The 27,615-nt window shown below is 41.4% G+C and overlaps 1 protein-coding gene across 1 annotated transcript; it reads left to right on the plus strand.

The window, feature by feature from the left end:
• Positions 1 to 707: 707 nt before the first annotated feature.
• Positions 708 to 26,238, plus strand: LOC132510829 (myosin-2). The gene is made up of 39 exons (XM_060133249.1): positions 708 to 756; positions 2,212 to 2,435; positions 2,525 to 2,668; positions 4,182 to 4,338; positions 5,328 to 5,355; positions 5,439 to 5,553; positions 5,640 to 5,732; positions 6,367 to 6,430; positions 6,547 to 6,645; positions 7,105 to 7,208; positions 7,790 to 7,928; positions 8,598 to 8,716; positions 8,805 to 8,954; positions 10,065 to 10,235; positions 10,362 to 10,671; positions 11,136 to 11,215; positions 12,074 to 12,161; positions 12,254 to 12,371; positions 13,022 to 13,145; positions 13,234 to 13,370; positions 15,200 to 15,455; positions 17,026 to 17,268; positions 17,382 to 17,558; positions 17,641 to 17,786; positions 17,870 to 17,960; positions 18,046 to 18,435; positions 19,571 to 19,697; positions 20,383 to 20,501; positions 20,643 to 20,839; positions 21,557 to 21,740; positions 21,822 to 21,987; positions 22,090 to 22,214; positions 22,382 to 22,690; positions 22,778 to 22,981; positions 23,310 to 23,435; positions 23,526 to 23,696; positions 23,780 to 23,884; positions 24,004 to 24,099; positions 25,954 to 26,238. Exons 2-39 carry the CDS (start codon positions 2,232 to 2,234, stop codon positions 26,104 to 26,106), a joined length of 5,829 nt encoding a protein of 1,942 aa, XP_059989232.1. The 5' UTR covers positions 708 to 756; positions 2,212 to 2,231; the 3' UTR covers positions 26,107 to 26,238.
• The last annotated feature ends 1,377 nt before the right edge of the window (positions 26,239 to 27,615 follow it).

The raw sequence follows: 27,615 nt of genomic DNA on the forward strand, positions 1-27,615 counted from the left end.
ATAGCTTAATTTTGCAGGGCTGGAAGAAAAAGATCGACAGGTAAAAATTAACCCTCACAAAATTAAAATAAATATTTGTCCTTTATTTCTATCATTTCATCTGTTAAGTATGTAAAGTGATGCAACACAACCCCAAAAGACATGCCCAGCAAGGCCAGGAGGAATTTATGAGAGAAGCCAGGTATTCTCGCTGCCCCGCCACTGCCTTTAACCACCAGTGTGAACCTTCCTTTCAGATCATCTTCTCAAATTATCCATAAGAGATTTATCCACATACTCAATAAGAAAAATATTTCTAATTATATCCAACCATTCTTAACATGAATGAGATTTATGTGGGGATACAAGACTGCCAAGACTTTTTTTGCCAAACAATTCCTTTTGACTTAAGAAAGAAGAAGCAGCTGCATTGTTTCCATAGCTATCCATATAAAGGAGCCCTTGGAATGAGGCTGACTCGTCCTGCTTTAAAAAGCTCCAAGGTAAGTGGGAACAGGACCGGACTTTCAGGAGGAACACTGGCTAGCTACACCGCCCAGTGTCAGCTGCAGCTGCTGGCTGGGGTACTGCTCTTTCTGATACTGCACATTTTACGTCCATGACTTTTGTTGCCTTCTGTTTACAACAGCAAGTAATGCCACAAATGGGATTTTTGTTTTGCTTTGTTTTCTTTTTGGTTAACTAATCAAGTACTTTTTCCTTTTCTTTTATAGAACTGTCTCACTTCCAGGCTGCATCTTCTCACTTGCTAACAAGGTAAGATTTGGACTAACCAGTCCCTGGAGGAGAAGGCGAGAACCTCTAGAACAGATTTGTGTCATTTAGCAACCTTTGAGAAAGTGATTGTCTCAGGAAATATACCTTAACAACTGTATTTCAGGAAAGGTGTGGGAGAAGGAGACGGAGGACTTGCCTTTTAGATTGATGCACCTAGTCTTAGGACTCAGGCACTGGTGGGACAATATTTTTACAAGAGAACAGTTGTTAATAGAATATTATTTTGTTTCTGTAGGAAAAAAAAATCTGCGCTAAGATTCCCTGGCTAAAAATCTCAAATTTGATAAAAATGTGTCCTGCTTTTAGAATTCATTTAGCAAACATGATATCTAACAAATGAGAAGTACCTAGGAAAATGCTTCTTTTACTTCTTTAAAGACTTTTAAAAAGTTACTTTATCCAGTGCTGAGTGCTGTATGAAACCAAAACACTATGAAATTTTTGTCACATAGATAGTAAAGATATTAGTCTGCCCCACTACTACACACTGCATTTCTAAAGAGAGAGACTGGTGGGAAGATGATTAAAATGAGTTTCAAGTAATTTGATCACGTAATGACTGAAGTAGCATCCTCTGCTAAACCTTTCATTCTACTGATGCCACTGGCAACCTGCTGACAACACAGAATGGGGCAGCCGGAGCCTGTCTCTTTTGGAAGGAAATGTGGAATAGCAGAGGGAGACTTTAATGTGGAAGAATGAGGATAATGTCTGCTGTGGCTTTTATCCTCAATTAGTTTAACTGGGTTAAACTGATTAACGGGATTTAATATGCAAAGAAATTATGTTAGAGAAACTCTACTAAGCACCCAGCTAAAAAAAAAAAAATAGTAAACACAATTATAATCCGACTCGCCGCCAAGTCCACTGAACATGAGCACTTCTAGCTGAACGTCTCACGGAGAACATAAAGTTCTCTTACGTTATATGGCAGGAAATAGAATTCTCTTGCATTATAATAAATGACATTTTATATCTAGTAGCCTCAACTATTTCAATTTGCTTTCTCAGTCATTATTTTAACTTTTCTTTTTCAAAGTGTCTTCACTCTATCTCATGGGTTGTGGATTCAGAAAGGCAATATTATAATCCCTATTCTAAAGATGGAGACACTGAGGCTCAGAAAGATCAGGTGCAACCCCAGATCACAAGCTCCTTAGCAGCATGCGAGGCCACCACCCAGCCCTCTTATTAGAATGTCATTCTTGAAGGATGAAAGAAGAAAACAGCCACTGTGTACAATGCTGGGTACACAGTGACCCCTGATGCCTCTGAGTCCTTGTAATATGTTTGTTTCAATAACTGTAGCGTGGAGTACAGTGCACCTGCCTGATGGAATTTTCAACTGGGCCTATGAAATATCATCAAGATAGAGATTTATGGATATAGATGACAATCCGGAATCTCTAGTATGAAATGTTTCATCTCCTTTAGGACCTCTGAGTTCAGCAGCCATGAGTTCAGACCAGGAAATGGCCGTTTTTGGGGAGGCCGCTCCTTACCTCCGAAAGTCTGAAAAGGAGCGCATTGAGGCCCAGAATAGGCCCTTTGACGCCAAGTCATCTGTCTTTGTGGTCGAGCCCAAGGAATCCTTTGTCAAAGGGACTATCCAGAGCAGAGAAGGTGGGAAAGTGACAGTGAAGACCGAAGGAGGAGCAGTGAGTAGAGTCCCAGGAGCCAACCACATTCTACTGATTATTTTGTGTGGTCACTCAGTTGACAAACAGTTACCCTTCCTGTTTACCAGACTCTGACAGTGAAAGATGACCAAGTCTTCCCCATGAACCCTCCCAAGTTTGACAAGATCGAGGACATGGCCATGATGACCCACCTGCACGAGCCAGGAGTGCTGTACAACCTCAAAGAGCGTTACACAGCCTGGATGATCTACGTGAGTGCCCCCCACCCCCGAAGTGGGCTTTATCACTGGACCCTGTCAGCCCATTATAGTATAAATGGGTTACAAGTAGTGACTCATTGCGCTCTCACTAGTAATGTCACTAGTTAAAAGGCTCACGGTTGCTGCTGTAAGGCTCAACCCAACAGCTGGCACTTAATCCTTTGTCTTCTCATCCAAAGCCAGGCAAGGCCGTTGTCCACAAGGACTGGGTTTGCCAGAGAGCCCTTGAACAAACGCTAGAGCAGCTACTGTTTATATCTCAACCACGTGCTTACATCTCCCCTCATCCCCATTCCTGATGCAGAATCATTCAGAAGGAAAATATAAACTCATGTATTAACACTTAAAAATAATGTTTCTAAAGACCAATTTTCACTCCTCCAAAATAACCACAATTTGTATCTCTGTGTTCTGGTCCCTTCTGGGTGGAATGCCTCTTTGATGAAAACTTCCCAACTTCCCCAGGCAAAGTTGGATGTCATGTCCTGTTGTTTCTGTCTCTGCAATAACACTGACAATGTTTTTCCACCGTCAGTCATTTACGTGTCTGTCTCCTACATAGACTGAAAGTTCCTCAAGGAACAACATCTCATTTATGTTTCATTCTCAGGGCCTTGTAGAGGCTTTGCACATAATACAAACTCAGTAGTACTTTCTAATTGAATCTATTATGTTAGGCTGACATTTCTGTATAGGGTTTTTTTGTTTTTTGTTTTCTGGCCGTACCATACAGCTTGCAGGATCTTAGTTCCCTAACCAGGGATCAAACCCGCGCCCCCTACAACGGGAGCTCAGAGTCCTAACCACTGGACCGTCAAGGAATTCCTATCATTTCTGTATAGTTTAGCCACTGCTACTAGTCAGCTGGACAACACCTACACAAGTGTACCTGGTGTTTAGAGTCAGCATCCATTCTGATTGGTTTGTACTTATCCTAGACCAGTTGTCAAAGATTTTGGAAATCCATCTGTTGTAATCATAACGTATTTACATAATTTTGTGTTCTGTATCTTTATAACTCAGTAGTATTTTACAAATATCTCCCCAGTACTGCTGCATACCTTCATGTGTGCCTTTTTAAATGACTGGATCACAGTATCTTAAGAAGATTTTCCATATTGTTGAGTACTTCGGTACCAAATTTATGTTTTTATGAATTTGAATATCTTAATGCTACAAAGGAAATATATGCCCATTTTCTAAACTACAGTAAAAAATGTCTTATACTACATTTAAAAAACCCCACAACTTTGGAGCTCCTGCTATGTGAAAATCACTGTGACAAATCCCAAAAGGAATAATGAGAAGTCTAAGCTATAGTCCCTTCCCTCAAGGATTCTGCTGTCTTGTTGAACCTTTCAACTAGTTTTTGTGCTGATGCCTTGAAGACATGTAGAGCACTTAATTAAAGTGTTCCTTTTAGTGAAAATTCATTTAATGAGTTAATTGCACAAATCACAGGAAAGGTGTTCAGCTAGTTATTCTTTCTTACTCCCTTGCATAGACCTACTCGGGGCTCTTCTGTGTCACCGTCAACCCCTACAAGTGGCTGCCGGTGTACAACCCTGAGGTGGTGGCTGCCTACCGAGGCAAAAAGCGCCAGGAGGCCCCGCCCCACATCTTCTCCATCTCTGACAACGCCTACCAGTTCATGCTGACTGGTGAGTTGGATGTTTTGTGCATCTTTTTAGAACAGAACCATAGGAGAAAGAGACTCTACCCGTCTCAGCACACTCTTTGAGGTGGTCCCCTAAATGCTATTGCCCTTTGCCCAGAACCAACCTAAACGCACTCCAGATTTTAAGGTGTATCTGGTATTAAAACAGTGATACCGTATATCTTATTCCTAGAATATTGTCTCAGCTAGGTCAGTCTAAGGTACAAAGGTAACCTGGGGAAAGGGCTGAAAGATTTCCCCTTCAGAGAGAGTAAAACATCAAAATGAACTTTTACTTTCCCTAAAAATATGACTAAGGCCATGATTATTTCCAAAGGTACCACCTTTACCATATTTACTCCTTCTCACGCACTAAAAATATCTCTAATGCCTATTTTTCATTACTTCTTGTACCTACAATAAACATGTTACTAACTTGTCATCTAAATCCACCTGAAAACCCCAAAGTCCACTTTCAGTGAGTATTTAGTGGTGGAGTATAAAAAGAGAAAGTCTGCTGCTTCTTTGCAGCGTTCTGTTTCAATGGCAGTCTGTACACTAATGTGCGGCGGGGGTGGGCACAGGGAGCAGGAGAGAGCAGTGCTGGCAAAGGTGCTAGGCCTAGGGCCGCCAAGTCCTCGGGACTGCTGAAAAATTCCAAGTCCATGGGGCTTCCCTGGTGGCGCAGTGGTTGAGAGTCTGCCTGCCAATGCAGGGGACACGGGTTCGTGGCCCGGTCCGGGAAGATCACACATGCCGCGGGGCGGCTGGGCCCGTGAGCCATGGCCGCTGAGCCTGCACGTCTGGAGCCTGTGATCCGCAACGGGAGAGGCCACAGCAGTGAGAGGCCCGCGTACCGCAAAAAAAAAAATACTAAGTCCATGCCATTTTATGTACTCTCCATTTACAAATATTGGGTTGGCCAAAACGTTCGTTCAGGTTTTTCCGTAAGATGTTAGGCAGTACTGACCGTCCTTAATCTCTCTTTTGTAGACCGTGAGAATCAGTCAATCCTGATCACGTAAGTAGATTTGATGCTTTCTTTTCATGACTGCAATAGCTACCAGCTGTGGGACCCCTACTGACTTGGTTTTTATTTGACAGCGGAGAATCTGGGGCTGGGAAGACTGTGAACACGAAGCGTGTCATCCAGTACTTTGCAACAATTGCAGTCACTGGCGAGAAGAGGAAGGATGAAGGTACTAGTGGCAAAATGCAGGTGGGTCTGATTGCCACGTCAGGATCCAAGCTGTCTAGTAAGAAACTCCCGAGCCCCACATGTGAGGAATGCTCTTGCCTTTGCAGGGGACTCTGGAAGATCAAATCATCAGTGCCAACCCCCTGCTTGAGGCCTTTGGCAACGCCAAGACCGTGAGGAATGATAACTCCTCTCGCTTTGTAAGTCTCTTGGACACTATTACAGACACTGCTCACTGGTCAAAATTTATGGGATGTTTGTGAATACATTCTCTGAGTCTTTTTCATTCCATTCTAATTTAATTATATTATACCATGGCTCTTTCCTTTTCCTCTGAACATGTAATAACATGGATCCAAGTCCTGTCTAAAAAGATATATGACCCGGGCTTCCCCGGTGGTGCAGTGGTTGAGAGTCTGCCTGCCGATTCAGGGGACACGGGTTCATGCCCCGGTCTGGGAGAATCCCACATGCCGCGGAGCGGCTGGGCCCGTGAGCCATGGCCACTGAGCCTGCACGTCCGGAGCCTGTGCTCCGCAACGGGAGAGGCCACAACAGTGAGAAGCCCGCGTACCACAAAAAAAAAAAAAAAAAAAAAAGATATATGACCCTATATCTGAGTTCATCTTTCACTATTTACAATTATCCACAATTTTTAAATTTTAAAGATAAAATTATCTTACCTAAAAAATAGGAGATACACCTTTTTCTACCTGAAACAAATTGTCTCTGAATTGATTTAATATTAAAATGTCAGCACTTCAAGTGTTTTGAGTTTCTTAAAGATTTGATATGATTCAAAAACAAAGTAGTAATGTTAATTTTTCTTTCAAGGGTAAATTCATTAGAATCCACTTTGGCACTACAGGAAAACTGGCTTCTGCTGATATTGAAACATGTAAGTGCTTGCATATACCTTACAATAATTTCTGTTTCTTATGACCTATAATGACTAAAATTTGCATCTCATATGAATTTTTACATTTTTCCTCTTTGTCATTTATTTCCTTCCAGATCTGTTAGAGAAGTCTAGAGTTACTTTCCAGCTTAAGGCTGAAAGGAGCTATCATATTTTTTATCAGATCACATCCAACAAGAAACCAGAACTAATTGGTAAGAAACGTAATAATTCCTTTCCAAAATTACTACACCCGCACCTAGCAATGCCTGGCCCAACTCAGTATTCCACGATGGAATTTTGTCAACTGTACATATTGTCTTGATTTTGAAAACAGCTTTGTAAGTTTGGTAAAAATTTATGTGTGCTCATTATAAAAATTCAAAGGGAAAACTGAAAATAACACCTCCAAATCCTATCACTATGAAAATAATCACTATAAACACTTGGATGAATATCATTCCAGTCATTTTCTGTAGATATATCTTTACAAATAGATACATACATACAGTAACTGGAATCACAGTTACATGCTCTTCCGTAATCTCTTTTTTTCATTGGGCAATAACATATCACGGCTTTTTCCATCCTAGTGCCTTAGAATTTGTCTAGAAATCTGTTATTTTAATGAAGAGGATATTTCTGCTTACCTTTTCTCTGTTCCATGTACTTAGAAATGCTTCTGATTACCACCAACCCATTTGATTTCCCATTCGTCAGTCAAGGAGAGATCAGCGTGCCCAGCATTGATGATCAGGAAGAATTGATGGCCACGGATGTAAGTAGAACACAAGAAAATTAGAATGATTATTTGGGGTCAGAGCAACGGTCCCGCTAGATAAATCCTCAGTTTCTCGTAGAAATCACAAAAGAAGATTCAAAGATGGGCGTGGATGTGCCACCTGGAGTCAACTGAAAAGACTGGGATGTGCCCCTGCAACATCTCACTTGCCCATGATAGTCTTTTAAAGAACTATCCTTTCCGAATTTCCCTAAACCATTTTTTAATAATCTACTTGCATTAAATCCATACCACCTCTCAAAATAATAAGTTTACTATCCTTGTTCTCTATTTTAAGTTTACTTTTTGCATCTTCAGAGAGTATGCACCTGTGATTCCAATGCTCTGTGCTGGCTTCCAGTTGACTAGCTCCCTAGACACCCAATCTAAGGAGTTCCTTGCTCCCATCAGTACTGGTAGTTTCCTCAGTCTGACCAACAAATCAGGAATTATCCAAATGTGAACTATTAATAGTAAACATATTAACTATTAACTATAAACATGTTAACTATTAACATAACAACATAACCAGGTTATGGATCATAACCTGACAGTCATTCTATTGGTTGTGTTGGCAGAGTGCTATTGATATTTTGGGCTTTACTAATGATGAGAAGATCTCTATCTACAAGCTCACGGGGGCTGTGATGCATTATGGAAACTTGAAATTTAAGCAAAAGCAGCGTGAGGAGCAAGCGGAGCCAGATGGCACTGAAGGTATCAACTGAGTATCCACCTGACTTCATGTTTGTTTGAAAATCACACTCTTTTTTAAAAAAAATTATTTTTTTAATTTATTTATTTTTGGCTGCATTGGGTCTCCGTTGCTGCGTGCGGGCTTTCTCTAGTTGCAGTGAGCAGGGGCTTCTCATTGCGGTGGCTCCTCTTGTTGCAGAGCACAGGCTCTAGGCACGCGGGCTTCAGTAGTTGTGGCACGCGGGCTCAGTAGTTGTGGTTCAAGGGCTTAGTTGCTCCGCGGCATGTGGGATCTTCCCGGACCAGGGATCGAACCTGTGTCCCCTGCATTGGCAGGTGGATTCTTAACTACCGCGCCACCAGGGAAGCCCGAAAATCACATTCTTAACTTGTTACCCTTGAGCTTTCCTGGGAAGACAAATTCATTTCCAAGAATTGCATTTGAAAGTATACCTATATAAGATATGTGCGGCACGGGTATTAGACATATGTCCCTACAATTTCTGAAGTTCTTTAGGGAACACTACCCATAACCAAGGTCTTGAAGTTAGTGAAAAAAATGGGCAAGAATACTCAAAAAGATATTCTGAAAACACTGCACAAAATGCCTGTAGCTTAAAAAATTTTTTTTTATTTGAGGAAGCGGGTTGCTTTGGGCCATAACATCACTCTATCCTTTCTTCCTTTCAGTTGCTGACAAGGCAGCCTACCTCCAGAGTCTGAACTCTGCTGACCTGCTCAAAGCCCTCTGCAACCCCAGGGTCAAGGTCGGCAATGAGTACGTCACCAAAGGCCAGACTGTAGAGCAGGTACGTACATAATTCAAATTCACAGCCAGGGATGCAAGCATTTTATGGTCCTCTATGAACCTCAAGGGATACACCTTTGTCTTTCAAGGTGTACAATGCAGTGGGCGCCCTGGCCAGATCTGTCTATGAAAAGATGTTCCTGTGGATGGTCACCCGCATCAACCAGCAGCTGGACACCAAGCAGCCCAGGCAGTACTTCATCGGGGTCTTGGACATCGCTGGCTTTGAGATCTTTGATGTGAGTTGGTAGTACGCTGCTAAGGGGTTTTTACAGTAAAGCAATGGAAACATCAATAAGAAGAAATCTGTGAATATTATAACCTTTTATTACCAATGTCAAAAAGTTATGCTAAAATTTAAAAGACACTGATTGGGCAGCTAATCATTTATTGTAGTGGCAATCCCACTTCTATAAGAAATAAGCTACTTACTGAGGACTCTTTAACTTGCTACATGATCCAAAGGGAGTTGGGAATTAGGTTGTTGTAGTGAGGGGTTTAAAAATCCCACAATGCAAAGTGGAGTTAATATAAAAATATCAAAATAAACCTGTGCAGTGCATAATATGCTCTGAATATATGGTAGGGAAACCATTCAGAAACACTTAGGCAGATAATAAGAGCTGAGAAAAGGTCAGCAATTTAGAGTCAGCATTAATAAATTCAATGCAAGGAACTCTTAATTCTCATCAATGTGATATGGGATAAAAACTCATATTTGATTATAAGACACATTTTTCCTGCTTATAGTTTTAAAGAAGTTTATCTTTTTCTAATTATAAATGCAAAACTTAGGCATGGCAGAAATTATGGAAAATGAAGGAAAAGGAGTCCATATTAATTCTGCTATTTATATCTAGTTAATGTTAACATTTTGGCTTTTAAAAAAATATGAGTGTGTGTTAATATACTGTACATAATATTTGGAATCTTGATTTTTTTCGCTTCACATCAAAGAGTAGGGGTGGCAATTATTGCTCCCTTGCAATGCTGACCATGATGGCTTCCACACAAGACTCCTCCCAGTCAGCTTCTAATGGGTTTCAAATTAGCTGTTAAATGAGTCAACAGAAAATGCAGAAGATGATGGGAATAAACATGGAATGATTAAGTAGGAACTCAGAAAAACACCTGAGTCAATTTAAGCAAGTGCAAGAAAGGAGAGTTAATAATGATGATGATTTAGGATTTTGTATAAAATGGCAGCAGAGGAAACAGTAGATTTCACAGCCCCCCAAGGACTTTGATACCCATAATCTAAAGGCTAGTCTACATTTTTAAATTAAGAAGCCCTATATCTTAAACTGCTCAATTTGCTAAGAGAAAAGTAAACGCATCCATTTATTTAGTTCAACAGCCTGGAGCAGCTGTGCATCAACTTCACCAACGAGAAGCTGCAGCAGTTCTTCAACCACCACATGTTCGTGTTGGAGCAGGAGGAGTACAAGAAGGAGGGCATCGAGTGGGAGTTCATCGACTTCGGGATGGACCTGGCCGCCTGCATTGAGCTCATCGAGAAGGTCCGTTTCAAGTTTTAGAAACTATGTTTTGTGAGAACTAAATTATTCACTGCACCTTGTTTAATTCTATAGACAAAGAAAAATGCTTATATAGAATTGTAACTTTGTGCTGTGGTCTGCTTCCAGCCGATGGGCATCTTCTCCATCCTGGAAGAGGAATGCATGTTCCCCAAGGCCACAGACACCTCCTTCAAGAACAAGCTGTATGAACAGCATCTTGGAAAGTCTGCCAACTTCCAAAAACCCAAGGTGGTTAAAGGCAAGGCCGAGGGCCACTTCTCACTGGTGCATTACGCCGGCATCGTGGACTACAACATTACTGGCTGGCTGGACAAGAACAAGGACCCCCTGAACGAGACGGTGGTCGGGCTGTACCAGAAGTCTGCAATGAAGACTCTAGCTTACCTCTTCTCTGGGGCTCAAAGTGCTGAAGCAGGTAATGCTCAAAAAAATCCCAACATGTTCTCCTGATACTACAAAATGTGATGTTAGATTGAGGCTAGTGATATCATAGCCTAGGCTGAAGTGTTGCAGGGCCAAATCTATTGTGCCTCCAAGTCCTGAGTAAGTAGGCTGCATTGTGATTATACATTCACTCCAGCACTGATGGAGGTCCTACTGCAAAGAGTCAGAAAGGAACTTTCAACATCTCAACCAATGAAAAGGCTTGGCTTCTATGATTCTCTCCTGCTTTTTCCTCCGTATCTGCTGGTTATTGAGTACCACTGAAAAGTGGATGCAAACTTAGTTGACATATAAGATTCATTCAGGCTCAAACAGAGAGGTCATCTGTGTTGGAAAAATGTTCCATGTGAGCACAGAAATCAACAAATAGGCAAGAAATAGCCCTGTCAATTCAAAACTATGTTTGAATGACAACTTTTCTTATTTGTTCTCCAGAGGCGGGTGGCGGTGGGAGTGCCAAGAGAGGTGGTAAGAAGAAGGGCTCTTCTTTCCAGACCGTGTCTGCCCTTTTCAGAGTAAGAAACAAACTGTTTTTGACACTCTTGTTATTTTGGGAATTAGTTTTTAAAAGCACAAAGCCTTCTCTCCACAAGTCATTTAGGAAAGGACTGACCTTAACTAATGGCTTCTGTTCATCTAGCTTTGAAGAGAAGAGCTTTAAATTACTCAGAAATTATCAGGTCATCTTTCATGCTAAGCCAAATAATAAAAAATATTTTATAGGAAATGTTATAAAACGTAATGCTCTGCTATGCATAATCTAGTTGAGTCATGCAAATAAGCAATGGCACGTGCTCCAAGAGACTAAATCATCAGTAGGACTAATGAAAATCTAACAGCTAGGCCTTAAGGAACCTAATATGGTATCCATGTTCATAATCTAGTCAATTCTCAATTTAACTGGTAGGATTGTTCCCCCTATAGATAATCTTTATGCTCTAGAAGTTGACAGAGTTGGAAAGGGGAAGCTATATTTATGAGAATAAGTCCAAATGTAGTGTAGGCTTGTATTTCCTTCCTGGAGAACCACAGAGTTTGGTAGAAGGGTGACCATCCAGGATGGGAAGGCGATGGCTTTGTAAATGTACGTGGGTGGCCAGGGACAAGGGTAGGAAGGAGGACGGTGCTTGCATACACTGAGAAGAATCACCTGACAGCCTGCTTTATATGTGTAACTCCTACCAACTCAAGTGGAGAAAGAGGTATTGAGGAGGAAACTGCATCTCAGGAAAAGTTTACCAAGGTGGTACCTTAAGTTAAAATGGTCCAGAAGGATCATTCAACTCAGCCATGGACATTGATTTTATAGACATCACCACATGCTCATAACCATGTCTAAATCTTAGATAACAGGATTTTCCCTGATTTCACAGGAGAATCTGAACAAGCTGATGACCAACCTCAGGAGTACCCATCCTCACTTTGTGCGGTGCATCATCCCCAATGAAACAAAAACGCCTGGTAAGAAGTTCTAGAGTGGAAGCACAAAGCATGACTGCCATACCTCCTTTTAACAAAACTCTGCAGTGAAATAAATATGGGGTTTTTTTTAGGGGCCATGGAGCATGAGCTTGTCCTGCACCAGCTGAGGTGTAACGGTGTGCTGGAGGGCATCCGCATCTGTAGGAAGGGGTTCCCAAGCAGAATCCTGTATGCAGACTTCAAACAGAGGTCAGACTCTCCTAATTATGGTGTTTCCTGGAGTTTAGTGTAAATATATTTAGTGCAAGCAAAACAATTTAGTGAAAACTATGCCTTTGTTATTTTTAATTTGCTACAAAAAGAGTAAAAAATTATAAGCCTCAAAACACCTTTAAAACACAGATATACCACATACTAAGCACTCTAGAGACTTTTCAATGGATTTACCATGCTCCTGGGCTTAGCTCATAGATGTCTACATTAACGTCAATAATTATGAGAAGAACCATTTTTGAGTGCTTGATATGTTTGGATTATTTCATTTAATCCTTCCAAAACCTCAGTAGAGGGAAGCACTATCAACAGCAAATGCATCTAGCAAGGATAATATGTTACATTGTGTTGCTCATCTACACACTATGGGAACAAAACTGTAGAATACTTTCCTGAGAACAGGGTCTGATGAGGCAGAAAGGAAAGTTGCAACTGTGCAGGAAGGTAAAATGGAATAAAAATAGACAGTAGATACTAGATTGACCATCTATGTATACAACGTCCTTCCTGTGAAGAAAGAATAATTGTTTTAAAGCTCTGGGTTTTTTTAATGGATCATTTAATACTTAGCTACTACTAGTCTCATCAATAAACCAAGTTTTAAAAAACTATATTTACTTTACCAGATACAAGGTATTAAATGCAAGTGCAATCCCTGAAGGACAATTCATTGACAGCAAGAAGGCTTCTGAGAAGCTCCTTGGGTCCATCGACATTGACCACACCCAGTATAAATTTGGTCACACCAAGGTAATAGTCTCTAAGGCCCACCAGACACTATGCCTGTCCCTTTGGAGTCTGTGTAAAGTTTCTGATCTGCAACTCTGCCCACACACAGGTCTTTTTCAAAGCTGGCCTTCTGGGGCTCCTAGAGGAGATGCGAGATGACAAGCTGGCCCAGCTGATTACTCGAACCCAGGCCAGGTGCAAAGGGTTCTTGGCAAGAGTGGAGTACCAGAAGATGGTGGAGAGGAGGTATACAAACATATTGCTTGTCTACTCACATCCTTCAGAAGCATATTTGAGGTGGCTTACAGTTAAGGCTCAGATATGATAAGGCCACCAGAGTAAGAAGGAATGAGTAAGAGTCTGATGCTGAAGTGGAGATATACATGTACCAGAAAAGCTAAGGTAGGAATCATCACCACAGAATACATCGAATGCTCGGGTAAAAAATAAAAAAGAGAGGGAAGCATAATAAAAAAGAGAGATGTGTAGGTCTTATCTAACGAGAGAAAACATACCATTGAGTAAGCAGAGACAAAGTGTTGCCCTAGCATTTGGTTCTAATATGAATTTACTGGGTAGATCATTAAATAAGATACACTGAACTGCATAGCAGACAGTATTTTCAACAGTGGTTGTACTCAACATGCAGAAACAACTTCTTCATCTGATCGTTTCTATTACTGAATTATTATGATTTAAATTATTAAGGGCAAAATTGGTGAAAAATATTTTTTCAGTAAGTTAATACAATTTCACCGAGGTACCTGGCTTTTTAGTGATCTAATTTGATGCAGGGACAGAGTTCTAAGACTACGAGTCAGGTGTCTCAAACTGCAGGACGCATATGAACGGGATCCATAGGGAGAAATGCATTTTATATTGCCACCTGTATATCCATGCATACATGTATGTGTGTGTAAATATATAAATAATTTACATGGAACAGATTTTCTATCACCTGTAGTTCTGCTAATATCTTTTACTGTATTCTATTTCATTAAAAATAGTAAGTTTGGTCATGAACCTATATATATATTTATATAGAGAGATATATGTAGATATATATATAGATATATATTGGGGCAATTAATTGCCCATATATGAAGGTAATTAATTTTTAAAAATAATTTAGATGAAAACAAATGTGATGAGATTAGAGTAGAATGCAAAAATCATACAACATTAAAATATAAAACCAGAGATTTTTCAAAGAAATTCTGAGTTTTTAATGAGTCCCTTTATCCCATGCCCCACATCCCTGAGGGGTCTGGTTCCCCCTTCACTGCTCTCAGTGGCATTCACGTAGGAAAGTTTGCAAAGCACTAAAGCAGAGCAGTACTTCTCAGAGGGTGGTCCTTGGACCTACACCATTAGCATCTCTTGCAAACTTGTTAAAAATGCAAATTTTAGACCCCACCTCATATCTGCAGAATCTGAATCTCTGGGGAAAGGGTCCAGGAACCAGTATTTGATGAGATGAGATCATTAAGACACTAGATGAGGGACTTCCCTGGTGGCGCAGTGGTTAAGAATCCGCCTGCCAATGCAGGGGACACGGGTTCGATCCCTGGTCTGGGAAGATCCCACATGCCGCGGAGCAACGAAGCCCGTGCACCACAACTACTAAGCCTGCACTCTAGAGCCTGCGATCCACAACTACTGAGCCTGCGTGCCACAACTACTGAAGCCCGTGCACCTAGAGCCTGTGCTCCGCAACAAGAGAAGCCACCACAATGAGAAGCCTGCGCGCCGCAACGAAGAGTAGCTCCTGCTTGTCACAACTAGAGAAAGCCCACACGCAGCAATGAAGACCCTACACAGCCAAAAACATAAAATAAATTTAAAAAAAAGAGGTTAATGATTCTTATGCACACCAAAGTTTGAGAAGCACCAACGTAGAGAAAGGAATGATTAATGAGTCCTTGACCACCATCCCCAAATATAATTTCTTTCATCTGTGCTTTTGAAAGTAGGTGAGGAACATGGTGGAAGGCAGAACCTCCAACTCTCACTGCCAAGATTTCATCTCATTTCATCATCCACACAATATCTAATTTGCATCAATTAAATTTCAGGGAGTCTCTCTTCTGCATCCAGTACAACATCCGAGCCTTCATGAACGTCAAGCACTGGCCCTGGATGAAACTCTTCTTCAAGATCAAGCCCCTGCTGAAGAGTGCGGAGACGGAGAAGGAGATGGCCAACATGAAGGAAGAGTTTGAGAGAACTAAAGAAGAACTTGCCAAGTCAGAGGCAAAAAGGAAGGAACTGGAAGAAAAGATGGTGTCACTGTTGAAAGAAAAAAATGACTTGCAGCTCCAAGTTCAGGCTGTAAGTAGTGGTATCATCCTGTGCACTGCTAATCAGGATGCAAGCGCTATGACTCTAGCCACAACTAGAGGCAGGGAGTTGGGTAGTCAGTGTGAGAGACACTCACTGGAGGGAGAAGGTTAAAGCACTCTGATGGTACTAATGAAGTCCTTATTCCTTCATCACCCAATAAATGCCCCCAAACCAGAACCAGGGCAATGAGCTAGAACTGACCATTTTCTTCCATTCTGTACAATTTCATCAAACTACAGGGTTTACAACTTCTTTTCCCTATGAAGACAGTCCTTGAAAGTGATTTTAACATGAAGCTAGCCCAAATAAAATATTAAGGAGAGGATAGCATGGAGAGAGTGATTTGTTTTCTCTGAAACTTCCCTGAACTTCTAGATGTCTATATGTCTATGGGTCTTAAATCACAGCTGTATACCTGACAAATGACAGTATTCTACGTCAATTTTTATTGAATTATTGTTTTTGATCTCCAAAACTGAGATTTGCTCTTTCCAATCCGTCTCCATAGTCAGTGCCGTAGCACATCACACCCGGGTTGCTGCATCAGTACCTAACTCGCTCTGCCTACCCCCAACTCTCTCCCTCCATCCAGCCTGCTACTACTCCCAAACCAAGTGTTTTAGAATTGCTTCCATCAACTCTGAAATGTAATTTATGAGACTGTCTTTCATTTGGAGTGAACTGAATTGGTCTGGTATAATTTACTCATCACAAAATCGTATGTGTTTCCTGCTGATTAAGATTGGTCTCTTCTGTCAAGTTTGGGCAGTGTAATAATTCCTTCTTTTAGATTACAGAAGGGAAAAGAGCTGTTTTTCTGTCCCCACCCCTTTCAAATCTATCCTGAATTCTCTTCTCTTGTCCCTAGATAATCACTTAGGCTCTGTCCTACACCACTATACTCACTACCTGGCTATGTGCAGCACATTTTATTCTTTTATGTATTCAAAGACTGGTATGGAGGCTCACTGATGAATGTATCTATCAATTTCTCTCTCATTTCCTGTCCACCCCCAACCCTCTTAAGTAGAAACAAAGGTTGCTAAGAATTTCTTGATCACTGTATGCCTCAGATAGAATTTAGGGCATCTTAACCAGGATCATCCGCCAAGACTACGGAGGGAAATAATCCAGTGGCGGCTCCATCCAGAGTTTCTCCCGCTGGAACCCCTTCTCTCCCCCTGATCCTTCTCCCAATATATTCATCTCTACAAGACCAAATCCTACCCATTCTCAAAGCCCAACTCAAATGCCACTTCATTCATGAAACCATATCTGATACAACTTCTCTGATCTCTTACGTCACTAACTGGTTTCTGAATTAATGGTAGCTTGTTGGGGTTAAGTTTTCTAATCTACTGTAGAATATACTCTTCTAAAGGAACAGGACAATATCTGATACATTTTGTTTTTCTCACAATGTGAAGCGTCCTGCATCACACACAGCAGGTGGTTCATAAAAGTTTAAGCCAAAGAACCAATAGTGGTGATTTACACTGTTATCATTGTGAAATACTTCATTCTTACTTCCCAATTTTGATTTTGTTGCCAATTCAAGGAAGCTGAAGGCTTGGCTGATGCAGAGGAAAGATGTGACCAACTGATCAAAACCAAAATCCAGCTCGAGGCCAAAATCAAGGAGGTGACTGAGAGAGCTGAAGATGAGGAAGAGATCAATGCTGAGCTGACGGCCAAGAAGAGGAAACTGGAGGACGAATGCTCGGAACTGAAGAAAGACATAGATGACCTTGAGCTGACACTGGCCAAGGTTGAGAAGGAGAAACATGCCACAGAAAATAAGGTAGGAAACGTATACAAGGAAAGTTTACTTTTTTATTATTATTAGGGAATACAAGCATAAAACTGAAGCCACCAAAATGTAACATGTAATGCAAAGTGTTTTTACTTCCTAAGGTGAAAAACCTCACAGAAGAGATGGCAGGTCTGGATGAAAACATCGCAAAGCTGACCAAGGAGAAGAAGGCCCTCCAGGAGGCCCACCAGCAGACCCTGGATGACCTGCAGGCAGAAGAGGACAAAGTGAACACTCTGACCAAAGCTAAAACCAAGCTAGAGCAGCAAGTGGATGACGTAAGTCTAGGATTAGCAAGGAACTTATTTTCTTTGAAAGGAAGCTAAGCAATCCTTTTGACTCAACATTATTTGTATTTAGCTTGAAGGGTCTTTGGAGCAAGAAAAGAAACTTCGCATGGACCTAGAAAGGGCTAAGAGGAAACTTGAAGGTGACCTCAAGTTGGCCCAAGAGTCCATAATGGACATTGAAAATGAAAAACAACAACTTGATGAAAAGCTCAAAAAGTAAGTATGAAAGAATTGCTTATGAACTTGCTTCCAATGTTGCATATGAACTCAACTGTTATCCTCTGCTACTTTGCAAAAAGGAAAGAGTTTGAAATCAGCAATTTGCAAAGCAAGATTGAAGATGAACAAGCACTTGGCATTCAACTGCAGAAGAAGATCAAAGAGCTGCAAGTAAGTTCATATTTCCATCAGTCTGGCTCAAAGAGGCACAGTTACGACATAAAAAGGCTAAAATTGAGCTTTTCCCCACTGCCAGGCCCGCATCGAGGAGCTGGAGGAGGAGATCGAGGCAGAGCGGGCCTCCCGCGCCAAAGCAGAGAAGCAGCGCTCAGACCTCTCCCGGGAGCTGGAGGAGATCAGCGAGAGGCTGGAAGAGGCCGGCGGGGCCACTTCGGTCCAGATTGAGATGAACAAGAAGCGGGAGGCCGAGTTCCAGAAAATGCGCAGGGACCTGGAGGAGGCCACCCTGCAGCACGAGGCCACGGCGGCTACGCTGAGGAAGAAGCACGCAGACAGTGTGGCCGAGCTGGGGGAGCAGATTGACAACCTGCAGAGGGTCAAGCAGAAGCTGGAGAAGGAGAAGAGTGAGATGAAGATGGAGATTGATGACCTTGCTAGCAACGTGGAGACTGTCTCCAAAGCCAAGGTACCGCAGTCTGAGAAACTGTTATTAACAACAATGACCCTTTATGTGCATGTCACAGTTTGCACAGGGCCCTTTACACACAACATGTCGTTTGTTCTTTGTAGTAATCCAGGAGGTAAGCAAGAAAGATGTTAGTATTTGTATTATTTCCACTTAATCATATGAAGAAACTAATATTCAAAGAAGTTAATAAGCGCATCGGCCCCATGACACTACTAACAAATGACAGCACCAGCAGTGAGCATCAGTTGTGAGTGTTCTCTTCTCCAACTGGAGAACACAGGTCTCCAAAATTCTCAATTATCCAATAAGCAAAGTTTCACGGTACATAAAAACAATCAAGTATTTATAAACATGCTTTTAGAAAACGTGCCATTCAATTCTCAAAAAGTCTTAAATTTAGTATATGATCTTTAATTTTTTTATTATAGGCATACCTCAGAGATACTGCGGGTTTGGTTTCAGACCACCACAATAAAGCAACTAACAAAATAAAGCAAGTCACGCAAATGTCTTGGTTTCCCGGTGCATATAAAAGTTATGTTTACACTATTCTGTAGCCTATTAAGTGTGCAGTAGCATTATGTCTAAAAAATATATACATCCCTTAATTTAAAAATACTTTATTGCTAAAAAAGTGCTAACCATCATCTGAGCCTTCAACGAGTCATAGTAGTAACATCAAAGATCACTGATCACAGATCATTGTAACAAATACAATAATGAAAAAGTTTGAATATTGTGAGAACTACCAAAATTGATGCAGAGACACGAAGTGGGCAAATGCTATTGGGAAAATGGCGCTGACAGACTTATTGGACACAGGGTTGCCACAAACCTTCAATTTGTAAACAAACAAACAAAACAAAAAAAAACACACTATCTGTGAAGAGCAGCAAAATGAGGTATGCCTGGAATACTGAACAAAGCTTCACAATTAGCTTTTTAAAAACCCCAATGTATAGTTTCAACTTAGGACAGCAATCATAAAATATATAGAAAAAATTCTAATATATCGTATTACATATAAGAAAATGTATTTTATATGTCAAAATAAATATTTTTCTGTTTTAGAAGAAATAGCAAAATATTATTAAAATGTCTTCATTTGCTTCTTCTACTTTTTCTCTCGCAGGGAAATCTAGAGAAGATGTGCCGCACCCTGGAAGACCAAGTGAGCGAGCTGAAATCGAAGGAGGAAGAGCAACAGCGGCTGATCAATGACCTGACAACTCAGAGGGGACGCCTGCAGACAGAATCTGGTAACTCTCTCCTCTATGAGGCCTAAAAGTGGAGATGATGTGGTCAAAAACAACTGATATCGTGATGTGAGAGCCTAATAAAAGCAACTGAGAATATGTGTGATTCACCAAACAGGTCAGGCTCTCATCCTACGTGCAAGGTCACTTGGGGACAGTGCTGGAGATGAAGAGTTCCACAGGACTGGGTCAAGCTCTCCTCCACAAAGGCCTTGAGGATTTGGTCACATGGAGGGGATGCTTGGTATCAGGAGTCACTCCAGCATGGGTCCAGGGCTTCTGTTTTAGACTAAGCTTCTTTTTATCTAGATCAGAGTGAACCAAATTCCTGAATAGGGCAATGGATAACCCAGTCCCTCAAATGTCTTATGAAACAGGGACAATGTAGAATTTAGCTACCGTCTTTGACAGTTATCAACAGGTTTTGCACGATATTATATAACCCTGAAAGAATCAGTTATGGAGAGAACAAAGAGAATTTAAGCTGTATTTATTCATTCAGGTTAATATGTAAGTTTCACCATAAAGATGAGAAATCTGACACTAGCATGAAGGTGTCAACAGAGAATTGAATCACCTGGGTACTCAACTGGAAGGCGGTGCTGAGAGTTTAAACTTATTTCTAATATGGGCTTTTGCAAAACTTTTCCTTTGCTTTAAAAAGTGGTGCCATTCCTTCTGCCTACAGGTGAGCTTTCACGTCAGCTAGATGAGAAAGAATCTTTGGTGTCTCAGCTATCAAGGGGCAAGCAAGCATTTACTCAACAGACTGAGGAATTAAAGAGGCAACTTGAAGAGGAGATAAAGGTAACTATCGTTGTAAGACTCATTTTTTTCCCCTAACCTGACCCTAACTGGAGTCCATTACACCAACTTTAAAAAGGTTTTGAAACTTAATAATTAAACAATTAAACGTACAGTAAAAAGAAGGTGTAACTACCTCCACAGGCCAAGAGCGCCCTGGCCCACGCCCTGCAGTCCTCCCGCCACGACTGTGACCTGCTGCGGGAACAGTATGAGGAGGAGCAGGAAGCCAAGGCCGAGATGCAGAGGGCGCTGTCCAAGGCCAACAGTGAGGTGGCCCAGTGGAGGACCAAATACGAGACGGACGCCATCCAGCGCACGGAGGAGCTGGAGGAGGCCAAGTATGTGCACAGATAGGAGAGAATGTGCAGAGAACACTGGATGTTGAATCAGAAAGACACAACCTTTGAAGATTCAGTGAATTAGCCCATAAACGTTCATTAATTAGCTCCTACTTGCCAGGCACTATCAGGCCCTGAGAATAAGACATGAATAAAGCAAACACCATCACTACCCTCCTAGCCTCAACTCTAGGCTAGGAAACAAAGAATAACAAGTAATTATACAGATAATCAGCCTTATTGCTGGTTGTCAAGCACACCAAGCTCCTTGCTGCTTCAGGTATTTGCAGTTGTTGGCCCCTCTGTGTCTGGAATACTCTCCCCCCAGATCTCCCTCTGGCTCACTCTGACTTCTTTTAGATCTTGACTCAAATGTTACCTCCTCGGAGAGGACTTCCCTGAGTATCTAGAATAGTTGGCCACGCCATACTCCATTTTATTTTCCTTCACTGCACTTATATCTGCAAGATGTTGTTATGCATTTTCTCACTTGCTTATTGTTTCTCACTTGTTTGGAAGCTTCACGAGGCAGGGACCTTTTCTGTCCTGTTCACTGCTGTGTACTCAGCATCTGGTTCATAAAAGAAGCTCATCAATATTTGTTGAGTGAATGATTGGATATTTTTAATATGAAGTTCCCCATACTTTTCAGCATGGTAATAGTTCATAATTCTTGGTTTGGTTCACTTCTTTCTACAAACATACATAATCTTCAAGGAAGAAGCTGGCCCAGCGGCTGCAGGCTGCTGAAGAACATGTAGAAGCCGTGAACGCAAAATGCGCTTCCCTTGAGAAGACGAAGCAGCGGTTACAGAATGAGGTCGAGGACCTCATGCTCGATGTGGAGAGGACAAACGCTGCCTGCGCAGCTCTGGACAAAAAGCAAAGGAACTTTGATAAGGTAGTTTCTACAGCAGTCTCTGCTCTCCACCATTGTCCTCTATCCTTTCCAGGAGGTAACCACTCTTGGTGGGTGTTTCAGGTGCTGGCAGAATGGAAACAGAAGTATGAGGAAACTCATGTCGAGCTCGAGGCCGCTCAGAAGGAGGCCCGCTTTCTTGGCACTGAGCTGTTCAAGATGAAGAACGCCTACGAGGAGTCCTTGGATCAGCTAGAAACTTTGAAACGAGAGAACAAAAACTTGCAACGTGAGTCCCTTTCACTTTCAATAATTTTCATGCCTTGGAGGAACCTTCCTCTTATGTCCTCTGTCTCATCAAACCTCTACCTGTCTTTTACCCAAACAACAGAGGAGATTTCTGACCTCACTGAGCAGATTGCAGAAGGAGGGAAACATATACATGAACTGGAGAAAATAAAGAAACAAGTGGAACAAGAAAAGTCTGAAATTCAGGCTGCTTTAGAAGAGGCAGAGGTACGTGTCAAAAATGTGCATTGTAAACAGATTCAAAAAAAAAATTAGGACTAGCCACATATATTGAACAGAAAAAGAAATAGCACAAAATTAGTGGGAGGAACATGTGCAGAAAAACTTCTGAATGCTTCCATTCCCTGCTAATGTCACCCCTTGCTGTCATTAAGGCATCCCTCGAACACGAGGAGGGAAAGATCCTGCGCATCCAGCTGGAGTTGAACCAAGTCAAGTCTGAAGTTGACAGGAAAATTGCTGAAAAGGATGAGGAAATTGACCAGCTGAAGAGGAACCACATTAGAGTCGTGGAGTCCATGCAGAGCACGCTGGATGCTGAGATCCGGAGCAGAAATGATGCCATCAGGCTCAAGAAGAAGATGGAGGGAGACCTCAACGAAATGGAAATCCAGCTGAACCACGCCAACCGCACGGCTGCTGAGGCCCTGAAGAACTACAGGAACACCCAAGCCATCCTCAAGGTAAATGGGCTCAGGAGATGGTCCCAGGGCAGCTGGGGTGACTGCAGCCCTGAGAACAAGGTGTCTCAATGATCGTTCATTCCACAGGATACCCAGCTCCACCTGGATGATGCTCTCCGGGGCCAAGAGGACCTGAAGGAGCAGCTGGCGATCGTGGAGCGCAGAGCCAACCTGCTGCAGGCCGAGATCGAGGAGCTGCGGGCCACCCTGGAGCAGACGGAGAGGAGCAGGAAGATGGCGGAGCAGGAGCTCCTGGACGCCAGCGAGCGCGTCCAGCTCCTGCACACCCAGGTGAGTATAACATAAAAGTAAAAAATACAGTGGACTGGAAATGAAATTCTTGCTCAAATCTTAGTACTATCTAAAAATGTATTCATAATGTTTTATGGAGGTTAAAGTTTAAAATATCTTTGGATTAACAATATTTTTGTTTATATGAACTGTGACATTCAGAGTTGACTGTCTTGTGAAAGTATATTGTCAACTCAGATAATTTATGGAACAAGAAGGGATACTAATTAGTTACCTTAATTAATTAGTTTGTGGGTTCATTAGAACATTGGACATTGTAATTTTGCTCTCATGTACTCAGTATTTCTAAATTTGATATTTTAACCAGAACACCAGCCTGATCAACACGAAAAAGAAGCTGGAGACAGACATCTCCCAAATCCAGGGAGAGATGGAGGACATTATCCAAGAAGCTCGCAATGCAGAAGAGAAGGCCAAGAAGGCCATCACTGACGTGAGCAGAGGGCCACACGGGGGTGGTCAAGTTAGAATCTTGATGGGCTGTCTCAGCTCTCTCTACTGGTTTTATTTTACTGCTAATTAGGCGGCCATGATGGCCGAGGAGCTGAAGAAGGAGCAGGACACCAGCGCCCACCTGGAGCGGATGAAGAAGAACCTGGAGCAGACGGTGAAGGACCTGCAGCACCGCCTGGACGAGGCTGAGCAGCTGGCCCTGAAGGGCGGGAAGAAGCAGATCCAGAAGCTGGAGGCCAGGGTGGGTCTCTCAATATCTATCTATTTCCATTTGTTCCCAATGCCTTACTGGATCAAAGTTCTTAAGAGCCTACTCATTCGCAGGTGCGTGAGCTGGAAGGAGAGGTTGAGAGTGAGCAAAAGCGTAGTGCGGAAGCTGTCAAGGGCCTGCGCAAACATGAGAGGAGAGTGAAGGAACTCACCTACCAGGTACAGCAACCGTTTTTATCAGCTAAACACTCCTTGCATATACAGGAAACACTCACATGAGATGATACAACAGTCATGTGCTTTTGAAGTAAGGCCCTGTGGTTTTTATCATCTTTCAGACGGAAGAAGATCGGAAAAATATACTCAGGCTTCAGGACTTGGTAGATAAACTTCAGGCAAAAGTGAAATCTTACAAGAGACAAGCTGAGGAGGCTGTAAGTATCCTTATGACAGAGGGAAGGGAGAAGTCCTCTCTTAAGAAAAACTAATAGATAAATAATTAGATTTACTATTTACTTCTTGTAGTAAATAAGCTGTTTGCTTCATAGAAGACTGTGTACTTCTTAAAAACGTTTGCATGTTTTTAACTCATTGCTTACTATTTGTAATATTAATAGATTGATTTTTAAAGTTAACATTCAATCCACAAAGAATCAAAAAATTTCAAAGCAGAAATAATACAGGCCACATTCTCTAGCCACAGTGTGATAAAGTTGTAAAGTAATGAGAACATAGAAACAAAAATTTCCAAGCACTTAAATGTTAAAAAACTAACTTTCCTAAAAAATGTTTGGATTAAATTAAATAAAAACATAATTACTGAATGATTTCTAACTGTAAATAAAATTTCAAGGAAGAAGTCTAGAGTTTATAAGTCTAGAATGTAACCAAAGCTGTCCTTGAAGGACAATTCATTGCTTTATATGCTTTCATTATGAATCAAGAATTTTAAAAAATGAAGAAAACTGACAGTCCAATAAAGAAATCATAAATAATAATAAAATAACAAAAGTAAGAGGTGTTGATAAAGATAAAGGTAGAAATTAATGAATTAGAGTATTCTATTTCCTAATTTGATAATCTCACTAACATCTAGGGAATTAATAAAATAAATACACTTATAACTAGATTAATCAAGGAAAAAGAGAGAGAAAATACAAACTCACAACATTACAAATGAGAAATGGGACAAACCATACAGGTAGAAAGGTTATTTTTAAATGTAAAATATAAATCTGTTAAGACAGTTAAAATCTTAAAGAAATAAGAGAATATAAATTATTAAGTTGGCTGAATAAGTTATTTCAGAAATACTTCTGAAACTAGACTCAGGTCCAGATATGTCTTTCAAAATTTCAAGGAACAGATAATCCCTGATTCCAGAGCATGGGAAAAGATGAAAAGATTTCCAAATCATTTTAAGAAGCTTGCATAACCTGCATACCAAAACCTGTCCAAAAGAGAATAGGGGGGAAGATACTAAAGGCAGTTTTATTCATGAGTATAGTTATAGCAACCCTTACTTTTATTAAGGAGACTGTCGGGACTTCTCTGGCAGTCCACTGGTTAAGACTCTGTGCTCCCAATGCAGGGGGCCTGGGTTCGATCCCTGGTCAGGGAACTAGACCCCGCATGCATGCCGCAACTAAGAGTTCACATGCCACAACTAAGGAGCTCGCCTGCTGCAACTAAGATCCGGTGCAACCAAATAAGAATAAATAAATAAATATTAAGGAAACTGTCCATCAGTGATTAAATAGGCTTAATTCCTACAAAGTAAGGATTACTTAATATTAAGGAGTCTGTCAATAGAATCATTACATCCAAAGTAGGAGAAAAAAAGTGATTGTTTTGAAATGTGCCAAAATGATATATGATAAAATTCAACATTTATTTCAATATAAAGAAGGTATTAAGAAATTCATCCTAATGATAAAGAATATCTAATTCAAGAGAATAGTCATCTTCCAGCAAGCATTAACAAGCATGATTTTATCCTTGCCTTCTTCTCTGCTCTTATATTTTTCTTACTCTAATTGTAGTACATATTTTTTTTCCACCTTTTGGTTGCAAAAGTAGAGTTGCGATTATTTATGAGACATGAAGACCCAAATAAATCATAAAGTTAATTTTAATGATAAGCAAAATTCAGAAGGTGGTAAGACAATAAGGTTTCCCACTGGGTATTTTAACTTTTCTGCAGATGGCAAGTCCTTTCTTCCCTTAGGCCTACAGAGTCTAGAAAGATGCCCGGTATGAGTGCCTCACAATTCCATTTTTATTCTCAGGAGGAACAATCCAATACAAACCTATCTAAATTCCGCAAGCTCCAGCATGAACTGGAGGAGGCAGAGGAAAGAGCTGACATTGCTGAGTCCCAGGTCAACAAGCTGCGGGTGAAGAGCCGGGAGGTTCACACGAAAGTCATAAGTGAAGAGTGATCATGTCCTGACGCTATGGAATGACTGGAGAGAAGCACAAAATGTGAAGTCTTTGGTCATTTCTCTCTGTAATTATTGTCTATCCTGCCCTACTGCAAAAGAAATAAAGAGCGTAGGGCACTGTGCAAGCAATATCCTTAGACTGGTCTTTTCTTTTCTCTCTCTCTTCCTGAAGCAATGTCAAAACTTGAATAATCAGGGCTTCCCTGGTGGCACAGTGGTTGAGTGCCGATGCAGCGGACACGGGTTCGTGCCCCGGTCCAGAAAGATCCCACGTGGCGCTGAGCGGCTGGGCCCATGAGCCATGGCTGCTAAGCCTGTGCGTCCGGAGCCTGTGCTCCACAACGGGAGAGGCCACGACAGTGAGAGGCCCACGTACCACAAAACAAAAAAAAAACTTGAATAATCACAAGACTATCAAACAATCACATCTGACCTGCCACTAAGAAGGAATTATGTACTTGCTTTTATTTTAGGTCTATAGTAATACTTTAAGACCATAAAGTTGTCACTGATCAGGGAAGCCTGTCCGGATGCACAGAAATATGGAAGTTATTTTTATTTCTAACCTTTCCCTAATAGTGGGGTATAGTAGGATCTTAGAAAGCTCCTGCTTGCCCTAACATGAACCTATTTTCCAGGTCTATACAAAGGATGGCACTAGTTACATTTTCACACAGGGGATGCCTCCTGAACTATATCATTAATTCTCGTTGCTTAATAACTAATACAAATTCAATGTAGTATTATTAGCACAGGAAGATTTTCATCATTAATACATGTAATATATACAATATATTCATAGTATATGCACTGGATAATAGGTACCACATGAAACAGTGAGATGTGACCTTTCTCCATATGAAAGCTACAAAGTGGCTATAAAGTCTGGAGACGAAGGAACTATTATTCTATATATTATCATCAATAGGCAAGTATGTTTTCAGACTTCATGGCCCCCTGTAATCAGGTAAAGAGCCAAAATAAATGAATAAAAGTATCGATAGGGCTTCCCTGGTGGCACAGTGGTTGAGAGTCCGCCTGCCGACGCAGGGGACACAGGTTCGTGCCCCGGTCCGGGAAGATCCCACATGCCGAGGAGCTGCTGGGCCCGTGAGCCATGGCCGCTGAGCCTGCGCGTCCGGAGCCTGTGCTCCGCAACGGGAGAGGCCACAACAGTGAGAGGCCCACATACCGCAAAAAAAAAAAAAAAAAAAGTATCGATAAAATATGATCCCCAAATAAATTATTCAAATGTATATTAAACCCACATAATGATACGTATGATGTGAATTTGGTGCAAAACCTAGCTATGGTAGCAACCTGAGTTACTCAGAGGAGCTTCCTGAGAGAATCAAGATTTTTTTTTTAATAAAATTTTATTTTATTTATTTATTTTTGGCTGCGTTGGGTCTTCGTTGCTGCACGCAGGCTTTCTCTACTTGTAGCGAGTGGGGGCTACTCTTCGTTGCAGTGCATGGGCTTCTCATCGTGGTGGCTTCTCTTGTT

This window comes from Lagenorhynchus albirostris, chromosome 20 (assembly GCF_949774975.1).
Source record: "Lagenorhynchus albirostris chromosome 20, mLagAlb1.1, whole genome shotgun sequence".
NCBI classification, from domain to species: Eukaryota; Metazoa; Chordata; class Mammalia; order Artiodactyla; family Delphinidae; genus Lagenorhynchus; species Lagenorhynchus albirostris.

What these genes read in the sequence shown, in the direction of transcription:
- LOC132510829 (XM_060133249.1), top strand. Translation starts at nt 2,232, where the DNA reads ATGAGTTCAGACCAGGAAATGGCCGTTTTTGGGGAGGCCGCTCCTTAC. An exon ending in GGCTCAAAGTGCTGAAGCAG is followed by an intron (nt 10,672 to 11,135) that starts GTAATGCTCAAA and finishes TTTGTTCTCCAG; the next exon opens with AGGCGGGTGGCGGTGGGAGT. An exon ending in AGACTGTCTCCAAAGCCAAG is followed by an intron (nt 18,436 to 19,570) that starts GTACCGCAGTCT and finishes TTTCTCTCGCAG; the next exon opens with GGAAATCTAGAGAAGATGTG.